The 19,206-nt window shown below is 45.9% G+C and overlaps 1 protein-coding gene across 1 annotated transcript in view; it reads right to left on the minus strand.

The window, feature by feature from the left end:
* Positions 1-15,068, minus strand: part of POU2F3 (POU class 2 homeobox 3) — a 54,628-nt gene extending 39,560 nt beyond the window's left edge. Inside the window, exons 1-3 of the mRNA XM_073320772.1 lie at positions 15,021-15,068; positions 14,164-14,232; positions 583-617 (exon numbers count right to left, since the gene is read on the minus strand). Of these exons, the coding sequence (XP_073176873.1) occupies positions 583-617; positions 14,164-14,224 (96 nt within the window). The 5' untranslated portion in view covers positions 14,225-14,232; positions 15,021-15,068. The remainder of the gene's footprint in view (positions 1-582; positions 618-14,163; positions 14,233-15,020) is intronic.
* Between the last annotated feature and the right edge of the window lie 4,138 nt (positions 15,069-19,206).

Raw genomic sequence — 19,206 nt, forward strand, 5'->3', positions numbered from 1 at the left:
TCCAGGGAAGGCTGCAAAGGAGATGGTTCTTGAGACCCACTCATGTTCAGATGAATTCACTTATATCTGGAAACAGATCTTTTTTAAAATGTCAGGGCAGTCTATGTTTGTCGGATGTTCCTGCCCTCGGTTATCTTGCAAAGGGAAATCTGCAGGGGAATCTGCGGCTTTTCAGCTCCCCATCCCAGGAACATAGTGTTGACCCAGGAGCTGCCAGAACTCAAACCACCCTCACCATGCCTGTCCCTCGCACTTAGGCCCCATGCACCCAGATACGTATCCTCTGGGTGGAGGGCGACAATGTCATACACAATAGAACGTCTGTGACTCCCTGGAGTCAAGGCTGGATTCTCCCACAGTGGAACAAAAATCCCTTTCATAGTATGATTAAAAAGAAAAAGAAGTTCATATGGATTTAAACAAAATCTTAAATCAACCAATTGCCTATCGACTAGAAAGGCCAATACAGAGAAGCAGCATCAGTCATCCTGACCAACGAGGGACAGTTTCTGGGGACCCAACGAGATCAGCAAATGCAACGACCTGCCTCGCAAAAGGAGAGGAATGTTTGGTAGATCTTACCTGTCTGTTAAAGTCCAGCCCATTTCGTTCATTTCCTACAACGAGAAGAATAAGAATGAATCTTGGTGTTGCTATAGAGACTAGAGACCCCACCAGGCCTCACTGTGCTCGGCCCTGTACAAACATACATGAAGACCCGCTCCTTTCCCCGACAAGCATACAGTTCAGTGCAGGGCAAGATGCAACAAGTGAGTGTGGCAAACAAAGGCAGGGAGATGGGCGGGGGGCAGGATGGAAGCAATGAAAATAAGATCATGCGGTTACAAAGGTGGGTGTTGCGCAACTCGGTGGTTCCCGAAGGTACCAAGTCTTTACTGAAATGAATAGAACCAGTTCTCACCGGGTGATGCTCCCACTGCACTGTCACAGGGGAGCTCAACAGAGGTGGGGCTTGGGAGCAAGCAGCCTCCTTAGAGATTACCGAGGGAGGGTGTTCCCTAATCCCTGGCTATCCAGCAACTAGGAAGCAAGTGCAGAGAAGCTGTGGGAGAGGCTGGCAAACAGGTGATGAGGCTGTTCACCTGCCATTCTTGAGGGAATTTGTGGCACTGAGTAATTACAGGAGATCTAAGGGAATGGAAGGTGCTGTGGGGTTGTGCTAAAAAGGCGACTCCTTGATTCATGGGCAGGTAGGCAAAACCAAGGGGAATCAGACAGGATCCAACCCGAAGACACAGCACAGGCCCTCACTCATTTCCCTTGGATGATCAACATATTACCCGCCTCCCCTCACCTCCGGCCCCCAGATCCCTGAGTTCACTGGAATCTGGAATTCAAACCTGGACCTGAATTTTCAGCCAGTCTCTACAATGGCTTGAGCCAAACCTCCCAGATCAGAATCCCAAACTTTAGAGAGTTCAGATCCTGGATCCAAATTTTCCAACAAAGGCTCATGTCTCATAGGTGCTGCCATTCTCAGCATCACACCTTCCTCCTTCTGCTCTTTCCCGCCAAACACAGGCAGCTGGGTCTGCCTGGCCGTTATCCATCCCTTTCTGTTCTGCTCCTTCAAGATCTTTAAGGCTCTTGGACTCAGTTATCTCACTATAAAAGACACTAGCTGGGAGGGGGTTAGTTTGTACAAAACATCTGGGCTGGGATTTTCAAAAGGAGCCGAAGGGGATTAGGCACCCAATGGGAATGTCAATTAGCATTGGGTGCCTAACTCCTTTTGGCTCCTTTGGAAACAAATCTGAGGGTAGGCAAAAAAAACAAACAAACCTTTCTTTCATTTATTTAAGCCAATGATTTCCCAAGAACTAATATAAATCAATGTTTCTATCTAGTTTCGATGTACACAGGCTTGCATGATTGTAGTATCCTCTTTAATCTCACTAGAGGAACATGCTGCACAAGCAGTAAGGATCCTTGTTTGAAAGCTAATCTTGCCCCGCATTAGGCACCCAGAAAGAAACCACATGAACGAGTCAGATCCTCAACTGCTGTAAAACACTGCTCCATCAGCTTCAGCGGTGCTCCCCTGGTTCAGATCAGCTCAGAACCTGGCTCTTGGTGCTCTGCCAGATTCAGAAGGAACCTAAACCTCCCAAGCCTGGAGTTCTGCTCTGAAGCTGGAACCTTTCATTTCCAAGCAAGGTCTGAACTGGCAGAGTGAGTCCAGCCCTCTTTAATCACGAGGGTGTGTGGCAATCTGGGAAAGCTCCCGGTACTGAAATGAGGGGATGTCGTGCTTTGAGAACATCTCCCCCAACCCTCAGAGTACTTCCCCCAACTCCCACTTTGAGGGTGCTCAGGTTGGAAGGAATAATCATGGTCGGCTATCAATAACACTTCAGGCAAAGAGCCAACTCCTCTCCCTGGTCCACCTGGCAGCCAGCAGGTATGTGGCTGCTTTGCATAATGCTGGCACCAGCTCTGGTGCGAGTTTGCCTGGGGAGGTTTCTCTAGGGATGGGAGGGGAGAGCAGCAGCAGGGTTCCGGATGGATTTTTTGCTGGGAGTGTTTTGTTTACAACTGAAAAGGCAAACAGTTCACAACCAATGCAGCCCCTGTTCGGATCCCCGCTGTCAGAATCATAACCAGCGCAACCCCTGTTTGGATCCCCAGTGTCACCATCACAACCAGTGCAAAAATATGTAGGAATGACAGAATAGATCATGCTGGTGGGGGAGTGGCCCTATATGTGAAAGAAAGCAGAGTCAAATATAGTAAAAATCGTACATGAATTAAACAGTACGATAGACTCTCTAGGGATAGAAATTTCCCACTTGAATAAGAAGAGTGTAGCAGTAGGAATATACAATGGCGATGGTGACTGTGAAAAACTGAAGAAGAGAGGGGCTACAAAAACAGAAAACCCAATTACAAGGGAGGATTTCAACTATGTTGTCTATGAGCATGTCACCTCAGGATGTGATAAAGAGAGAACATTTCTAGACACCAATAATGGCTGCTTCTTAGAACAGCTTTCCCTGGAATCCATAAGGGGAGAGGCAATTCTTGATTTAGTCCTAAGTGACGCACAGTGTCTGGTCCAAGAGGTGAATATAGCTGAACTGCTCGGTAATATCAACCATGATGTAATTAAATTTAACATCCTTGTAGGGGGGGAAATACCAAAGAAACCCACCACAGTAGCATTTAACTTCCTTTTAATTTACATGTTATTAGGCTCCTCACTTTTGTGTAGTTCAAAAACGGGAACAATCACAAGAGAGAAATGGCTGCAAGCCGTATGGAAACTTTTAAAAAACACGATAATACAGACTAACTATACGTATACCCCAAACAATAATTTTCTTTAAAAAATAAGACAAAAAATTCCATCCTGGCTAAACAACAGAGTAAAGGAAACAGAGACAAAAAGGCATCCTTTAAAAATTGGAAGTCAAAACCTGCTAAGGAAAATAGAAAGGAACTTAAACTCTGGCAAGTCAAGTGTAAAAGTATCATCAGGCAGGCCAAAAAATAATTTGAAGAGCAACTAGCACAAGACACAAAAACTAACAGCAATTTTGTTAAGTACATCAGAAGCAGGAAGCCTGCCAAACAATCAGTGGGGCCCCTGGACAATTGAGGCGCTAAAGGAAGACAAGGCTATTGTGGAGAAGCTAAACAAATTCTTTGCATCGGTCTTCATGGCTGAGGATGTGAGGGAGATTCCCACACCTGAGCCATTCTTTTTTGGTGGCAAATCTGAGGAACTGTCCCAGACTGAGGTATCAGTAGAGGAAGTTTTGGAACAAATTGATAAATTAAACAGAAATAAGTCCCCAGGACCAGATGGTATTCACTTAAGAGTTCTGAAGGAACTCAAAGATGAAATTGCAGAACTACTAACTGTGGTACGTAACCTATTGCTTGGATCAACCTCTGTACCAGATGATTTGAGGATAGCTAATGTGACACCAATTTTTAAAAAAAGGTTCTACAGGCAATCCTGGCAATTACAGGCCGGTAAGGCTAACTTCAGTACCAGACAAACTAGTTAAAACTATATTAAAGAACAGAATGACCAGAACACACAGATATGATGGGGAAGAGTCAGCATGGCTTTTGTAAAGAGAAACCATGCCTCACCAATCTACTAGAATTTTTTGAGGGTGTCAACAAGCATAGGACAAGGGTGAGCCATTGGATACAGTGGCACTGGCCACTGTTGGAAGACAGGATACTGGGCTTCCCTTGGGGTGGCTGGGTTGCATCCCTTTGCATTTTAGCTTCTCATGTGAGGCAATGGGCCTGTGGGGGGAAATTCTGTTGCTGTTTCCCTGTTAAAGCACAAGATCTATTACTGCTAACTCCTTGGGTTAGTTTGTCTTCTCTCCCTTTTCCCCTCATGATGAAGAAGCTGGGTCAGGCCTATGACATGGCTAGCGGGCAGGGATGTTTCATTTGCAGAATTTCTCTGTCTCTTAAACTTCCTGTTTGTGACAAATAGAGAAGTAGAGGAGGCAGGCAGCCAGCTCTCACGGCAATGGAGAGAGAAGGAATCAAGAGTCAAGAAAACACAAGCTACAGTTACCTCATGACACAACAATCGGTCTTACGACATCTTCTGAGACCATGCGCTAGTTACCTGCAGGGGGCATCAGTTTGCCAAGAAAGCAATCTATTGTCCACATACTGATTACACGATCAGGGTTGTAGACAGAATGCTTCCCCCAAAACCTAAATTAATTCACCCTACATTTTGCATGAGCTGCACAGAATGGAAGGGGATTTGGTCACTAGGAAATTTCAGATTTGGACTGCACACAGAGGGCAAGTTAAATCTTTACAAGGAGGGGCTGGGCAATTCACAGGGGGGGGAAGAGATTTTCCATGTGCTGCTTTGGAGAATTACATTCTGTGCAGTTGAACAATGAAAGAGGAATAATGCCAAGGAAGGAACAATGCCAGACAGACATTAAGTATGCTAGCTGCAATTATTATCCAGTAAAATGGCGTGGCAGCATCACACAGGGGGCAGTGGGAAGAAAATTATTGCAGTGGGATGATTTATAAATTGGAAACAAATTGTTAGGAAATTGGCTTGCTCACATTGATTGTCTAGTGTCATGATTGTTGCTCCCATCAGCTCCATCATGTTGACTATCATATGATATTCAATGCTCACTCAGCAGTGGGGAAGGAAAAGCCCCCAGCAGCAGTCATTAGAGTTATAAATGGCATTCTAAAGGAGCAAAACCTCTTAGCTGCATTGAAATGGACTCTTATATTAAGGATCCAGTTAAAAGTAATTGAACAAATAGAAGGGTACAAATGAATTTAATGATCAAAATGAAAAGAATTGGGTAGTGACATTGTTTGCCTTTGCATCTCACTCAGCTTGGACCATTCATAGAGTTTAAGGCTGGAAGCGACCATCATCTAATCTGAATGCCTGAATAGGCAGGAGATTTTACCCGGTGATTCCTGCATCCAGACCATCAACTTGTGGCTGAGCCAATACCGTCACCTAGCTGCCATACTCATGTTCATCTGTAGATCTCAAAGCACTTTACAGTGGAGGAGGTCAGCAGCATTATCCCTATTTTACAGATAGGCATACTGAGGCACCAGGCAGTGACCGGATTTGCCCAAATTCAGCCAACAATCCAGTGACAGAGCTGGGACAGACCCAGATCTGCTGCACTTCAGCCCATTATGCTATACATGAAGCCACATTGCCTCCCCTAGAGCATAGCTCTAAGTCAAGACAATGAAGTGCTGAGACAACAGTCTCCCGGGTCACTGCCTGCTGCTAGTCATTTTCACTTTCCTGTTCTCATGCATGAGAACAAAGGGGCTATGTTTGAATTGCATACACACAAGGGAATGGCTTGTTTAAACAAACAAAAATGCATGGAAACATTTCAATACATATTCCATTTTTGTAAAAGTTCATTTATTTATAATCAACATATGGGGCCAAATTTGACCCAACCATCCCTTGAACATACATTGTAAGCTCACTGGGGAAGAGGTGACCTATTACTATGCCTTTGTACAGAGCTTGGCACAATGGGGCCCAGGTCTTGATGTCTCTGGATGATAGCAGAATACACATAAGTAACTGTACTAATGGTTGGAAACGGATGTCATACAGTACAGCTATATCAGTGATAACAATGTCAATCAGGGATGTTACATTATTTTATGGTTATTTATTAGGTGTATTGTGGCAATGCCTAGGACCCTGGTCCTGGACCAGGAGCCCCTCATGCAAGGTGCTGTACAATCACAGAGCAAAAAGATGGTCCAGTTTTACTAGTCCGTTGCTAAACATAAAGGGACAGATCCTCAGTTGGTGTAAATCACCTTACCTCCAGTTACTTCAATTAATAGCCCAGATCCTCTCCTCCTGTACTACTGCTGTGCACCACTCAGGTGCTCCTAAATGGCCGAATCTGGGCCTAAATGGCCAGCAGAGAGCATCCTCAGTGTAGGGGAGAAATCAGCTGGCATCAAGTGGTATCGTTCGCTCTTACATGAGCTGTCCCACACACATCATGGCAGCATGCTGGATGGAGTTTGCCTGGGCTATACAATTTACAGCTGGCATATGATCCCTTAGAGATCACATCCCGGTGGTGTAAGTTAGAACAGTGACTAAGATGCTCTAAATTAAGATGGGGGGCGGGGCTAGAGCAAACATGTCAGGAAAAGCAGGGAGGCATAAGTTCCCACTTAACAGCCCCCTTTCAACCCCTGCCTTTGCCAGGCATATCTCCGTGCAAAAGGCAACCTGGGCCACAGTTTCCAGAGCCCGCACGATTAGTTTACTGTGTGGTTGGCGCACAGAGTAGCTAGCTCTCAAAAACCACACCGGAGTCAGGAAAGAAACACCGCCTCGCGCCTCTCTCTTGCTTTTGGGAATGTGGATGCCTTGCTTATGAATAATCTTATTGACTGGAGTGCTTAGCAGTCAGACTGGCATCAGCCACTCCCCATTTATGGTCTGTCTGTTGAAGTGCCTTTAAAGCTTCCTCCTTTACATGACCAGTTAACCCAGTGCATGGAGATGTGCTCAGGAGCAAGGCCATAGGGTGACAAGGAGCGGGAGAGACAGATGCTTCCCTCCCACATTATCCAGGCTGAAGGAGTCCTCCAGGGAAGAGAGGAGGGCAGAGGGGTGAGCAGCGAGTGGGTAGGGATAGGCTATGGGAGAAGGAGAGTGAGATAACAGGGAGGAGCAGGATAAATGAGGGCCAGCATAGGCTGAGCAAGGGGAGTGAGACACCAGAGCGAGGTAGGTACATTCAATACTGCAGCCACTACTACAGGGGGGAGGACTTGCGGCACCTTAGAGACGAACCAATTTATTTGAGCATGAGCTTTCGTGAGCTACAGCTCACTTCATCGGATGCATCGGATGCTGTAGCTCACGAAAGCTTATGCTCAAATAAATTGGTTGGTCTCTAAGGTGCCACAAGTCCTCCTTTTCTTTTTGCAAAGACAGACTAACACAGCTGTTACTCTGAAACCTACTACAGGGGGGCCATGCTGCACTTACATCACCACATCCCTGGTTGGAATCGCCCCCTCTTCAAGGTTAGATTTAAGCAATATTTCTGGGGGGAATCCATAGGATTCTTGAGGAAGCCGGGCAGGGCTTCAGGTGTCAATTAACAAACGATCTAATGGCCAATGCTGGAGTCTGGCTGGTCTCCATGGGAGAGATGCTACAGGTGCGAATTCCAATCGAGTGACGTAACTGGTGCAAACACCCCCTCTCCCCCCAGCTTTTCCCAGTGCTGAGAGTGGCTTGTTTTGGTGGAGGTGAACCCATTTAGGTTAAAAACTGATTTAAGTTAAACCCGTGTACCTCTCCTGTGTAGACAAACGCCTTGGAGAACATTTGTCTCCACATCCCTCACCTGCCAGATGGACCCACAATTTCTACACGAGGGGAGGAGGCAGGTGGATGTGGAGGGACACAGGCGGGTTCCAGAAGGAACCCCCCCGCCCTCCGAGCAGACTTGTTCCATGGGCAGCGTTTCAGTTTGCAGGCGTGGGGAGAGGGGTCCGGAAGAAGAGGCAAGCAGGCCCGCCCTTCCAAAAGATCCCTGCTCTTCCGAGAGCACAGGGTGCGCTCGCCCCCCTCTGAGAACGTCCTGATTAGAATAAAATCAGCCTTTGTCCCCCATCCCCCGCTTTTGTCCTCTCCCTCCTGAGGATGTAAAACCCCCTAATCACCTTCATTTGAATTTCAAATAACCCCCCTCCTATGCCGCTCCCCACACCCCAACTGCCTCTGAGCTGGGCATATGGAAATTTCTCCTGCCTTAGACACAGCTGCACAATGCAAATCAGCAGCCGTATGCAAATCCCGAGCAGACACCAGCACCATAGCAACCAGCTGTTTCATGGCTGGCTGTGGCTGCCTTTCTCTATCTGGGCCCCGCCCTGGGGCTGATCCCCCGGCTGTGCAGGGTGGGAGAGGCAGGAGAACTCATTGGGGTGCTGAGGGGAGTTGCACGGGATGGTGGGATGTGAGCCCCTTTGCACTACATGGTGGACTGAGAACCCACCAACTCACTTCATGAGTCGTCGGAGTAGCAGTATGAGAGGACTTGTTCCCTTGGCCTGCATTTGAACCACTGACCTAAAGGTGAAAGACTCCCTACCCCATTGAGTCTTGAGCCAATTAGCTTTAAATTGACCCTTATTATGAACAGCAGCACCTTTGGCCCCCAACAGCGATTAGTGGCCCATTACTCTAGGTGCCATACAGGTATTCAGGGGACGTCTGCACTGCGTCTGTATAGATGTACTTTCTCTACCTTTGATTGAGCCAGCCAGGTAAAAATAGCAGCGTAGCCATGGCTGGCAAGACAGCTGCCTGAGTATGTACCCAGGACCAGGGGACAGGATTGTACGTGGGCAGCTAGCAGGGGATACACTGCTATTTTTAGCACACTAGCTTGATCAAAGCTAGCCTTTGTACGTCTTCCTGAGCAGGAAATTCCACCTCCAACGGCAAAATAGGCGTTGCCACAGGGAGACACAATCCCTGCCCCAGAGAGTTTACAATCTAACTAGACAAAAGGAGGGAAAACAGTTTATTGTCCCATTTTACAGATGGGAAAACTGAGGCACTGAGATTATGTGCCTTTCCCAAGGGAATTTGTGGCAGAGCTGGGGATTGAACCTAGCTCCCCTGCCCTCTTTGCAAGACCCTAAGCACCCAGCAAAATGGATAGAGATTAATGCACTTAGGACTTCCAAAAGCAGTTGAGTGTGGACAGTAGAGAAGGGGAGAGCTTTTGGCTTGTGAAGTTTTGCCTGGTGCAGTGACTTTGGTGGCAGAGATTGCCTCCCATCTCAGGAACTGCCTCCAGTCTCTCAAGTCTCCTGCCAGTAAAGCTTGGGTGATAGCCACCCTGGCCAACAGCCTGGAGACCACCTGAGCTGAAGCTCCCTAGCTGGGGCTGTGACAACTCACATCTTCTGCAGATGGGCACAGAGGAGGACCTGGGCAGTGGGAGGATGTTGGTATGAGGCCAGGATAGGATTCAAGAGGGAGAAGATTGGTTCCCAAATCCAGGGAAACAGGCTCCTCAGGGATTATCAGAGGTATCGGGCACTTGCAATTGATTTGCCTTTGATGGGAGCTTGGCCAGATCTTTGCTTGCCCCCCCCCCCCCCGGGAACCCAGCATCAGCACAGCGGCACAGAGCCATCCTGTGAGCCATGGGCTGTCCAGGAGGGCCCTGCGGGGTGCACCCGACTGGCAGCACAAACAGACAAAGCTGGGCTGCAGAGAGCTGTGTCTTCCTTGTTCTAGGATGCCCACACGCTGTGCTCGCCCTGGTCTCCTGCGCGGCTGTGCAGCTCCCCACTTGCCAGGTGGAGCGGGGTGGGGATGGAAGATGTTCCCAGTGCCTGCAGCCATTCAGCTGCTGACAGCTGTGTTTGAAGTGTTTCCCTGATGCACTTTTGTTTAAACCTTGGCTTCCCCCACCCCACAATCCCGACTGAGCTCCAGTGAAATCAAAGGTTTCAGAGTAGCAGCTGAGTTAGTCTGTATTCGCAAAAAGAAAAGGAGGACTTGTGGCACCTTAGAGACTAACCAATTTATTTGAGCATAAGCTTTCGTGAGCTACAGCTCACTTCATCGGATGCATCGGATGCTGTAGCTCACAAAAGCTCATGCTCAAATAAATTGGTTAGTCTCTAAGGTGCCACAAGTCCTCCTTTTCTTTTAGTGAAATCAAAGCAGCAGCTCTGCTTGGTGCGACCTGCGGTTCTGATCGGAGCAGAGAGTGCACAGCAAAGGCCTGACACGAATAAATGGAGGAGAAGCTCATCTAGTCATTTCATTACACCATATACTGGTGGTTTAGACAACCACAGGACGGCGCAGCCCTCTGCTTGCTGGCTTGGAGAGCAGGGGCGACGCTGATTGGTGCTGACCCCCCTCCACTCCCTCTGAAGTCAACCCAATATTTGCTGGCATGGCCTGTGTCAATTTCCCCTGTAGGACCTGGGCTCAGAGATGCACCAAGGGACAGGCAGTAAAGGAGGCAACGAGAGAGAAAGACGCTCCACTCCCTCAGAAGCTCCACTCCCTCAGGCTGCCTTCTTTCTCCCAGAGAAAACACACACTCTCTCTCAGCCCAGACCAACAGATCCAGCACACCAGAGGGGTCTGTCCCTACCCCCATATTTTCATTTGCAGCTATCTATCCCCCCCACTCATTTCAGGATGATGATGATTTAGCATTTCGGCAGCCCCACAGCACAGAGCGGTGCCTTACAGAAAAAGACAAGGGAAGTCCCCAGCCCAGCTGCACACACTTACTCCATTAGAGGCCCCAAAGGAGAACGGGGCTCCATTGTACTAGATGCCGTTCAAACACGCAGAAAGAGGCAGTCCCAGGCCTGGTGAGTTGACCATGTAGCACAGCCCTCGTTAGCATAGGGCACTCCATAGGAGTCAGAGGGATTCCTCCCGGAAGTAAGCATTGGAGGATGGTCCTAGGCGCTAGCCTAGGTCTTGGGAGACCCAGGCATAACTCTTGGCTCCATCACAGACTTCTTGAGTGACTCAGGTAAGTACACTTACACTGCAGCTAGAGGTATAATTTACAGCTCAAGGAGACATGCGTGTACTACCTTTCGTTGAGCTCGTGCACTGAGGGTAGGTCTACACTGCAATTAAAAACCCACTGCTGTCAGATGCTGAGCACACTCACCTCCTATTAGCACTAAGGGGAGCTGAAGACGCACCCGAGTGGCTGGGGGTAACACTGAGCTGGTTGAAATTTTGTAAGACTTTTTTGTTGTTGTTGGGGCGGAGGAGGCAGGAAAGGCCTTTTTTTAAAACAATAATTTCTCATCCCAAACTGTCGACATTGTCAGAATGGTTCCTCTTGCGTCAAAAATGTCATGCCTTTTTACAAAATAAAAACGCAAAGGGTTTTTATAGCTAAATAGTTAGCACCAGTTTTTGGAGGGGTTTTTGGTAAAGGAAACATTTCACTAACTTGTTTTTTGGGGGCGGGGAATAGAAAATATGGAGGAAATTTTGAAAAAGAAAATCGAAAAATGGGTCCATTTGGAACACTTCGAAATGAAAACAAATTCCTCAGTTAATACTTTTTTCCCCCCTCTGCGAAAATAGGTCATCATATTTCAGCCAATTCTGGTAACACAGGGAAAAGTCATGAGTTATGATTTTGTTGACAATTCCCATCAGAGCCTTTAGCTGTGTTTTTTAGAACTAGAGCCAGATCGACCGAGGTATTTGGGTGCTTGAAGAGGCAGATACGTGCCTAACCTGCTTTGGCACTTTAGAAAATCCCAGATGCCGAACTCCCATTAAAAGTCAATGAAAATAAATGCAATTCCCAGTAGGTACCTATCTGCATCTCTAGGTGTTTGTAAATCTGGCCCTAGTAATTTTCCATTCTTTATAGTTACAATATTTGTAGCTTGGTAACTCTTCCTGTGAGGAGGCAAGACTCCTTGGGGGCTGTTTGGTTTGTTCCAACTTACTAGATCCTTTAAAAATGGAAGAAAACCAGCCCTCAATTAACAAGCCTTTCAAGGAGGATTTCTCCATTTGGAGCTCATAAGCCAAATAGGTTACTATTATGAATTGCAATCGTCTTCCCCTGGCAGCGTGAATCAGTGAAAATAAAATGAACTTTTTTGAGGAAGTTCAGTAAACTGTCTGGTTATTTATTAATTCACAGAATAAGAGCTAAAAACAGGTTTTAAAAAATAAAATATAGGGCCAGATCCCTACAATTGGCTTAGATCCATTGGCATCAGCGGAGAGATCGGACACACAAAACTCAGCCGGAAAGCCCGATCCTGCGCTGAGCACCCTTACATTCCATTGTGGTCTTGGGGGGAAAGGGGAGCCAAGAGCTCTTAGCAATTCAAAGGATCCAGGCTTGGTGGTTTGTTGTAGCTGGGCAAAGGTCCTGGGGGCAACACTGAGAAGCTAGAATTTCACTGCAGTATCTGCTCCCATGTTGTCACAGTCTCCCCCTAGTCTGTTCACTTCTGAAGATCCTGAACATATCAGGCAGCTACAGAGGTTGCATTAAGAGAGTCTCTGAAAAATTACCAACCAATTCATTCTTCTGATGGAACAGAGGCATTTCTTCCACGACTGAATGGAAGATCTTTACAGATTTGTATTTCTCTGCATGGCTTCAAGGCCCTCAAAGCAGTATTCATTCATCTCCGATTATTCATTCATGTTTTTAAATAAAGGTGCTTTACCTTGCGCACTTTCACTTCCAACTCATCACTACAAGGAGGATCTATTTTCAGGTTTAAAAGACACCTAGTTACTAAGCTAATTTAAAATGAACGTATTTTATCGAGTAAGCCCAATTCTGATCTCAGCTATACAAGTTTTATATCAATGGCACTCCACTGACTTCAGCAGAAATTACTCTGCAATTAACCAAGTGCAACAGATCAAAATCAAGCCCAATCACTATGTAAAGAACTGATACTAGAAAGAGAGCTTGACTCATGTAATGAGCTAAAGATCCCCGGGCTTGAAACAATTAAAAAGAGATTGTTGCTATCTTCCAGGAAATATAGGGCCAGAATTTCACAAGAGTTCAACATCCGTGTAGGCACCATAACAACAGGCCAGACTGGCGGCACATTGGGTTCAGGGCTGTTTTGAATATCTGGCCCACATTGTGAGCACAGAACACTTAAAAATCTAGCCCTGAGTTCTTCTGAAAATCTGGGGTGAAATCCTGAAATGGGACTTTTGACATTGACTTCAGTGGAGTGAGGATTCTAACCCAGCCCGTCTATACAGAAATTTGCACTAACTAAAGGAGGCATTCCTGGCTAACCCAACAGAATTTTTCCACTTCTAAATTCTAATATCTGAATAAAGGGCTAGTTCACGTCCTATTAAAATGCGTTTAGGATTATTTTCTTGTTCGCATTTAAAACTCTGTTTTGGTTGTAATGCAGACAGGGATTCTTTATTGATTTCAGCTGCAAAAGAGCCCTGCACATTGGATAGGTAATGGTGTACCAAGATCTTTGGAGTATCTGGCTACATCACAACGGATGCTGCTGGGTTCTGAGAATGTTTTGAAATTTTGGTAAACATTTTGTGGAAGCGAAGCCTTTTTGAAAACCTGGCCCAAGTTGTGAGTGCCAGCCACTTTTAACTCTGACCCGGAGCTCTTTGGAATCTTTGTCCCTAAGTCAAAGCACTGAAGTAAAATGACTGCCAGATTAATCCCTGTTGTAACTTTACTGATTCCAGTGACATATACACCAAGGAGGAATGTGACCCTGGGAGTTTTGTCTGAGTAAAGACTCCTGAACAGGCCCTGAAATGCAATAAAGAGCTATCTGTGCAAGGTTGGGTACTTCAAGACTATATTAACATTATTAAACCTTTGACCGCCCGTCTCTTTTGGTGCTTAATCATGTTGAACATTACTGAGCTTTGAACTGGTTAACAGCTATTAAGAAAAGATCTTTCATTCCCATCTGGGTGTGAGCTCAGCTTTACCCCAGTGTGGATTCTTGACCAACACACAAGCTGGTTTGAGGAGTCGGACGCAAAGCACAGAATGCAACGTCCAACAATGCACGCCTCCCCCTTCGAGCACCCCACGTCCTGGGATAGTCTCTTACCTGGTTCCACTTGGTCATGTTCATTCTGCGCTTCTGTGGAGTCTGCTACATTGCCACTCATCCTGAGTGCTGAAAAGAAGGCACAACTGATTTTAATAACAGACCCAGGCAACAGGCACATGTGGCTTCCACTGAACAACGCAAATCAATGTGTAATTACAATAAGCCATCAGACTTTCAAATTCTTGCTTCCTCAGCATAGAATATTCATCAGCTCTGAGGACACCTTTTCCCTCCTGTTGCTCTCCGCATGTCCCTCATTCCTTTCTCCCTCCTCAATATACCACTGGGCTTCTCACCTTTTGCGTCGTATGTTTCCAGCATCAGAGTGGCAATCGGGGGGCAAGCTCTCCTTTCCTTATTGGCCTTTCCCCAGAGTTTATTACACTGGTTTCTTGACTGCGTTACCCAGGGAGAAAGGGCTCTACCATTGCTCCTCAGTTTGGGGCTCAATCACTGACTCTCCTGACTTCTTTCCACAACTTTCCCCCTCTCCCATCGTTCGTTTAGCAACAACGTGTCCGGTGCTGTACAAAACATACAGTAAAGATGGGCCCTAAAAGAGGCTCGCACAGTGATGAGGAGATGGAGCAGGAGAGGGAATACTTTAGAGGTGAGTCTCTCTCGCTCCTGCCAGTTACCTCCTCAATTCAATTTGCCTTTCTCCGTCTCGCCCTCATCTTGATCACGGCTCCCCCCACATCCTCCCCAGGCCCATGCTTGTTCCTTAATGTCCAAAAACACAGAGCATACCACTTCATGGCATAGTGACGTCCCAAAGACAATCGGAGCAATCTGCCACCTAACTCCAGCGTTTCTGCCGGAGCCCTTTTTATGTCAATAAATCAAACATTTACCCTTAAAGTGACAGCTGCCACCACGCCTGGGGTCAGAACCTTCTTCAGGGACAGCTGAAAGAAAGGGAAGGGGGAGAAATAGTCAACTTTGCCCAAACTTGCCGTTTAGGTCCTCCCTTATTAAAGAGCCGAAGCACAGAATCAATCGAAGAAGGAAGAATACAATAGTCAAATTCACATGGACCCCCCCCCCCATCCAGGAGAATTTTAACTCTTTCCAACCTAGTTGGACAAATAAAAAAAAAAGAAGAACTGATTAATTTGCATAGGCTTCCAGCAGCCAATCCTCATTGAGGAGATAGGCTGATTTGCATGAGGTCATAATAATACCATGTGCAAGCTACATGTGTGCACTCAAGTAGTTTGGCCGGGATAAAAGAAGCAGGTGGAAACCTTCCCCTTAAAGAGACATTGCCTGAATTAGGCAAACTTTTTTAAAAGCATAAACCAATTATTTTCATGCAGCAAGGAAAGAGAAGAAATTAATACTGCTTTCATATCCAATCCCCATCGTTACTAACGCTAACGTTGCTTGGCAATATTCCAATGAAGCTTTTCGTTTTTCAATAGAAAATGCCTTTTTTTGACCAAATTAAAGTTTTTTTTTTTTTTTTTATTGTGGTCAACATTTTTCATGGCCAACAAAAGGTTTCAAAATGGAAAATTAGGTTTCATTTTGGTGGAGGAGAAAAGTAACACCCCCACTTTTTAAGCTGTTTTCTACCGGAATAAAAATTAAAAAGTTGGTGGAAAGGGTTTCTTTCTTACCAAAACTCCACTGGGGCCTGGATTTTGGTTGGGGGTCTTTAGACAGTAATAAGAATAAGAATATAACCAATTGTACTGCCGTCCTGCCTAGAATCCCAGGCTGAGACCGAGGTGACAGCTGATTGAGAAGTGATTTTTATTCCCATGAAACCTACTGACAAAAAAACAAAAACAGATTTTTGTTTTGTCAAAAAAAAAAATTATTTTTCAAAAGTTTTTGGGGTTTCAACAAAACAAAAATAGAAAAGCTCCCAAAACTAAAAACAAACAAGCAAAAAATGGTTTTTGCAACAATCTCCACCCCCACCCCCATTAATACAAAACCAACATGGAAATTTCCATTTGGATAAAAACGCCATTTAAAAAACAGTTAAAAAAACCCAAAAATGCCTAGTATTTCTTGAATATCCAGGACAGTGGTGTTCAACCTTTTTGCGGACACCTAAAAAGTTTTGAATGGAGCTGCGGACTCCTTTGGAGCTCTTAGACAGTCTGTGGACCCCAGGGGTCCGTGGACCATGGATTGAAAGCCACTGATCTGGACTGTTGATTCGGATTTTGTTTGCAGCAATATAACTCCGTTGGTTTTAGGAGAGTTACTCCTTATTTACACCAGCAGGAGAGAGGATTCAGGCCCTCTGTTGTAATTTTTTGGGTGGAGATGGTTGGTCCCAGCTGCAGGGCTGCAACTCTCATGGTTTTCTTGCCAGCTTTGTGATATTTGCTGCTTCTGTTAAAGTCCCAGCTCCTGGAGTCAGGTAGTTTTCCGAGACTCAAGTAAGTACATTTCTAGCCCTTGTGGTTGAGAAGCAGAAAAAGTGACCCCCTTCCCACCCCCCACAGGCTCAAACAGCAAAAAGCAAATAAACCCCTCCCCACCCCAATTTTTTTCTTTAATCTTATGATTTTTAAGACAATCTCATAATTTTTGCGGGAAGCTGGCTCCTGATTTTTGGAAATGATGCTGCTGCTGACATCCTTGGAGGATTCCCTTAAAGCTGGCGAGAAATAAACCCATGTGTAGATGGCTAAGGAGATGCCAGGCTGCTCTGTGCTAAAGGAAACACCTGTTTATTTACAGCTTAAGAGCCCTCCCAATAAACATGCGACATTTAGCCTGCATGATAAAACAGACACATCAATAAACTTGCAGCAAACAATCAATTCCTCCAGATAAAGTCTGTGGCTAGACTGGAAGCCAATTTAAATTCATAATCTTCCTACAGTTTCGTGTTTCCACTACAGCTTTGCTAGCTAGGACATTTCACACAGAATAAGCAGGGCAATCAAAATAAATGGGGAAAATAACGATGTGGATCTGTTTTAAAGCCCTTGCCTGCTGGGATGTCCTGAGTTAAAGGCAGTCACTGTGGTATACTCCACATGAGAAAAGGTTTGCTGACTAGATATAGGTCTCCCAGCAAATCCTCTTTGTGGAGAGGCAACTTCTCTGCATAGTGCTTTTGCTGTTATAGTTTATATCAGTTCTACAAATAAAATAAGCTATATTAGCAAACACTCCTTTTTGCTGGTATGACTGAGTCCAGTTTTACTTCTATAATGATAAGCAGCGTCGTTGCAGCCGTGTTGGTCCCGGAATATTAGACACACAAGATGGGTGAGGAAATATCTTTTATTGGACTGGTATTACCTCATCCATCTTGTCTCTTTGGTATCACAATGTCATTTAAAAAAAAACCCCAAAACCTGTCAGCTCATTTTACCAAGGGTAGATCTGGCCTTTGGCTTAAAGAGGCACTATTAAGCAAAAAGTTATATTGGCTGACATTTTCAAATGGAGCCTACGGAATTTCCCAATGCACATAAGCACCGAATTCACACAGGCACCTCACCAACAGAAGTTGGTCCAATAAAAGATATTTTGCCTTACCTGCCTTGCCTCTCTAATTCACACAGACGCCTTTGAAAATTCCATCCATTGTCAACACAAAAAGCAAATAAAAAACACCTTATACCTCCCACCCTCACCCCCTGCAAATTAAAACCCGTACAAACAAACAAGCCAAACGTTTTCCCAAATCTGATCATATATCAGGGCAATATTTTCAAACCGAGGAGCTAAAGGTAGGCTCCTACTCCCATATTTAGGCACCTAAATGATAGCAGGCTGATTTTCAAAGATGTTGTGATCCTCTGAACCACTCAATGCCAACAGGTTCACTGGGCTATAAAACGAACTCCTATCAGGCCTGACAAACTCACTGTACTTAACCCATGGCTGTCAGAGTATTTATCCGTAAAGAGTGTTAGGTAAGACCTTAAATGAAAGCGAAGCTTATGCTGGTCATTAATATCAATTACGTGATGGGCGTACGGCTTCTATTCAAGGAGTTGAGTGTAGGTACTGAAAAATATATCCAGAGAGTCTGCATTGAGGTAGGTGTCTCCAGCAGAGACAGGTTCGGTCTCAGACCAAGACTTTGTCCATCTAGCTCACTGACACGTAAATGAAGCATTGTACTACTTCACAACAGGCCTGCCAATTGCAGTTTGAACTGCATGCTAATAAAGACCAGCAAGACGTGTAACTAACAGGAACAGACAGGCAAGGGGGAGAAGTGTCTTATCTGATGGTGCACTTCAAAGGTTCAGTGGGCTAGAACTGGGCGACAAGTAACACGTTTTGGGATTCAGGCATTGGGGAAACCTCTCGACGGGCCTGGGATGTTCATGAATGCTTGGATCCTGGTGTTGACTGAAAACTAGCAGCTCGGTCGAAGAATGGCTCCTTGGGAGAAAAATCTACTTTGTTATACAGGAAAGGGAATCACTCATAAGCGTAGACCTAGGATTGCATTTTGCCTGTGCAACTATTTCTATTTCCACTTATAATCCTTACTCACTCGAACTCTTAAATCTTAACTTTTAGTAATACATTTACGATTGTTTCACTGTAAGTATAGGCCAGTGCTGAGACATTAGAAAGGACCTGATCCCGAGCTGTGCCAGTCACAGTGCTCCTTCAGCACAGCTTACCTGGTAATTTCTGTGAGTGGCCAGTGACAGGGGCTGGCCGCCGCAGGGAGCACTCTGAGCACTCATGGGATGGTGTGCACCAATCATGAGCTGAAAAGAGAGCGGGGGCGGCCTTCGGGGACCTGGAAGGCAGTGCTTGTGTGGCCAGAGGCTGCTGGTTTCAGGGAGCTGAGCTACAGTGGGCAAAGATAAGACTGCTTCATGTTAGAGGCAAGTAGCGGTGAGGGGCCTTACAACTCTGGTGCCCTTGGGGAGCATGGCAGGTGCTGAGCACCCACAACTTGCCCTAAAGTCAATGGGACTTGCAAAGGTTCAGTACCACTGAGGATTGGCCCAACCTTATTTATTGAGGTGCCTACATGTGGCTTTAGAACCCTGCCTTTAGTACATACTCCACCCCCGCCCACAGAGAAAACATTGG

The sequence above is a fragment of the Lepidochelys kempii genome, chromosome 22 (assembly GCF_965140265.1).
Source record: "Lepidochelys kempii isolate rLepKem1 chromosome 22, rLepKem1.hap2, whole genome shotgun sequence".
NCBI lineage: Eukaryota > Metazoa > Chordata > Testudines > Cheloniidae > Lepidochelys > Lepidochelys kempii.